Source organism: Limulus polyphemus, unplaced genomic scaffold (assembly GCF_000517525.1).
Source record: "Limulus polyphemus unplaced genomic scaffold, Limulus_polyphemus-2.1.2 Scaffold408, whole genome shotgun sequence".
In the NCBI taxonomy this organism is placed as follows: Eukaryota; Metazoa; Arthropoda; class Merostomata; order Xiphosura; family Limulidae; genus Limulus; species Limulus polyphemus.
In genome coordinates this window covers 443694-446170 of record NW_013666018.1, presented here as the reverse complement: position 1 = coordinate 446170, position 2477 = coordinate 443694, and the positions used below count along the sequence as shown (strand labels likewise).

Genomic DNA, 2477 nt, shown 5'->3' with positions numbered 1-2477 from the left:
CCTTATATACACTTACTTCTATATATGACATGAATAACCAACTGGAAGCTCAGAATGTCCCCTAGTGGCTATCTAAGCCAATTTAACTTGTTTGGATGCCATCTCTTTCTTTCAAACCAAGATTTCATATTTTTTTAGACCCAAATACAGCTTTAGTTACAACGTTTGATAAATTATAGTGGAATTCTATGGTATTGATGTAGTAATTTATGATTTTTTAGTTATTCAAAAGTATATATAAAACCTAAAAAAATATTCTGTTTCATGTCTTCCATGTGCAAAATTTTTAAAGGCTTGGCAGCCTACATCAAGCAGCAACCGAGTATAAAGGTCGTAACTAGAAGAGATAATTGTTTGCTTTATTTCTTTATTTACTGTTCTATGTTTTAGGAAAATATAACTTTAATAACTTATTTCAAAATAGCAATAATCTATATACATATATAATGTATAATAATTGAAATGTGACTGTATTTTACAAAATACTTGTCGACTAAAACACAACCAAGACAAGTTACTTTGTACAGACCAAAGGTCACCTTTATGTTTTTTGATACTGTAGCATAAATGCACGTGAGCCACATCATTGTAACTTCTGTATTGTTAGCCAGGTGAAAGGTCAATATAATAAAAATTATAAATATATATATAAATTTATAATGTTATGAGATTTAAGCTATTTAGTCTAGACATTTATGTTTTTGTGTTATAATCTGTGTTCATTCTAGAATGCAAGATCGATCAAATTTACCAAATCTGTACAGAGATTAATTACTGAAAATAACAGATAAAATACAAAGTTTTTCTTAAGAAACGTTTGATAACTAGTTGAGCATTATAAAGATTTTGCATGTGAAATTTCAAAATTTTCTGATGCATAAAAGTATTTTTATTTAATGTTAAGATGAAAATTACTTTGCATGATAGATAGGCAAGATGTGAAAAGAAAAAAAAGGCATGAGAGAAACTTTGCTTTACAAACCTTAAGACTTAATAAAAAAAATTTGATATTTTGCATATGAAAGCACTGTAATGTTTACTGATAAACTGCCAAATTTCGTTAACATTCGCTTAATAATTTAAAAGTTATAGCATGGAAATTATAACAAGCACAAAATGGATAAGGAGGTCGGTCCCAGGGACCGAGCCCAGGTTGAAAGAGTTAATCTAATCAGTGAGAAAGAAGAAACCTTGAATATAAAACATTTGTGAATTGGATTCTTGTATGTTCGTGAGACATCAAGGATAAACAAAGAAACAAAAATTTCAAAAAAAGTATAATCAATGATTAGGCAAAATAAATAAACGCATTAAAAATTGCTTTCAAATTCAGTAATATAGAATAAACATTTGTGTGACTGCCAAACAGTACCAGTGAACTACCTATTCTCTCAGACACAGAACAATTCTTGGAAACCAACAGCACACAACTGGAAAATAGCAGCCACACTAAGCATTCTTGGAAAAATGCTAAAAATTAACAAATATAAAGTAGGAATTTTGTAGTTTTATTCATTCCAGGCATTTATAAAATCTTTTCTTAAATTTACAATTCATAAAAATTCCTAACTGCTTGGAAACTTCACTAAAAAAGCAATAAAAATGTAAAACTGCCCTCAACTAACTAAATAAATAAATAAATACAAACCATTGATTTCATAGTTAAGTACTGCTTTATTGATTACTTTCTCATAGAATTAATTAAAAAATGTTATTGCAAAATCTCTTAGTATGAACTTTTATCTTTATTTTTTGAATAACGAGAAAGCATTACTTAGTCCATCCACGAATATCACATTTTTTTAAGAAATGGGAAGCTCTTACAAAGGTAGTAAATGTCTCATCAACTGTGCGACTTTGAACAAAATTTCCTTAGGAGTGGGGAACACAGTACATAAAATATAATTATTAAACCCTTCAACACGGAGTAAATATTATTAAAATGTGATAAACATAATCCTTTAAATATGAACAAAAGTTTCCTTCATTAAAAGTAATTTATAACACTACCATTTCAGACCACAAACTAATGCAATTAATACTTACGTATTAATTTTTGGAAAGTTACTGAAATCTGCCCACCCACTTGGTTCAACTGCTGGTGCAGCCACAACTGGGGCAGTTTCCCAGGGATTTGATGTATCCATAGCAACAGGATTTTGATCCATTGGAAGTGTGTTAAAACTTGAAGCCCATACTAAATAAAAATATAGCATATAAAAAGACCTTCAAACAGAAGAATCAAGTTTACATAGATCACTGAAGTTAAACATTCTAGGAACCTCTGTTGTATATCAAGTTTATATAGATCACTGAAACTAAACATTCTAGGAACCTCTGTTGTACATCAAGTTTATATAGATCACTGAAACTAAACATTCTAGGAACCTCTGTTGTATATCAAGTTTATATAGATCACTGAAACTAAACATTCTAGGAACCTCTGTTGTACATCAAGTTTATATAGATCACTGAAA

The 2477-nt window shown here is 29.2% G+C and overlaps 1 protein-coding gene across 1 annotated transcript in view; it reads right to left on the bottom strand.

Moving 5' to 3' along the window:
* Window positions 1-2477, bottom strand: part of LOC106458040 (serine/threonine-protein phosphatase 6 regulatory subunit 3-like) — an 81577-nt gene that overhangs the window by 16428 nt on the left and 62672 nt on the right. The window contains 1 exon segment of the mRNA XM_022384178.1: window positions 2047-2197. Within this exon segment, the coding sequence (XP_022239886.1) occupies window positions 2047-2197 (151 nt within the window).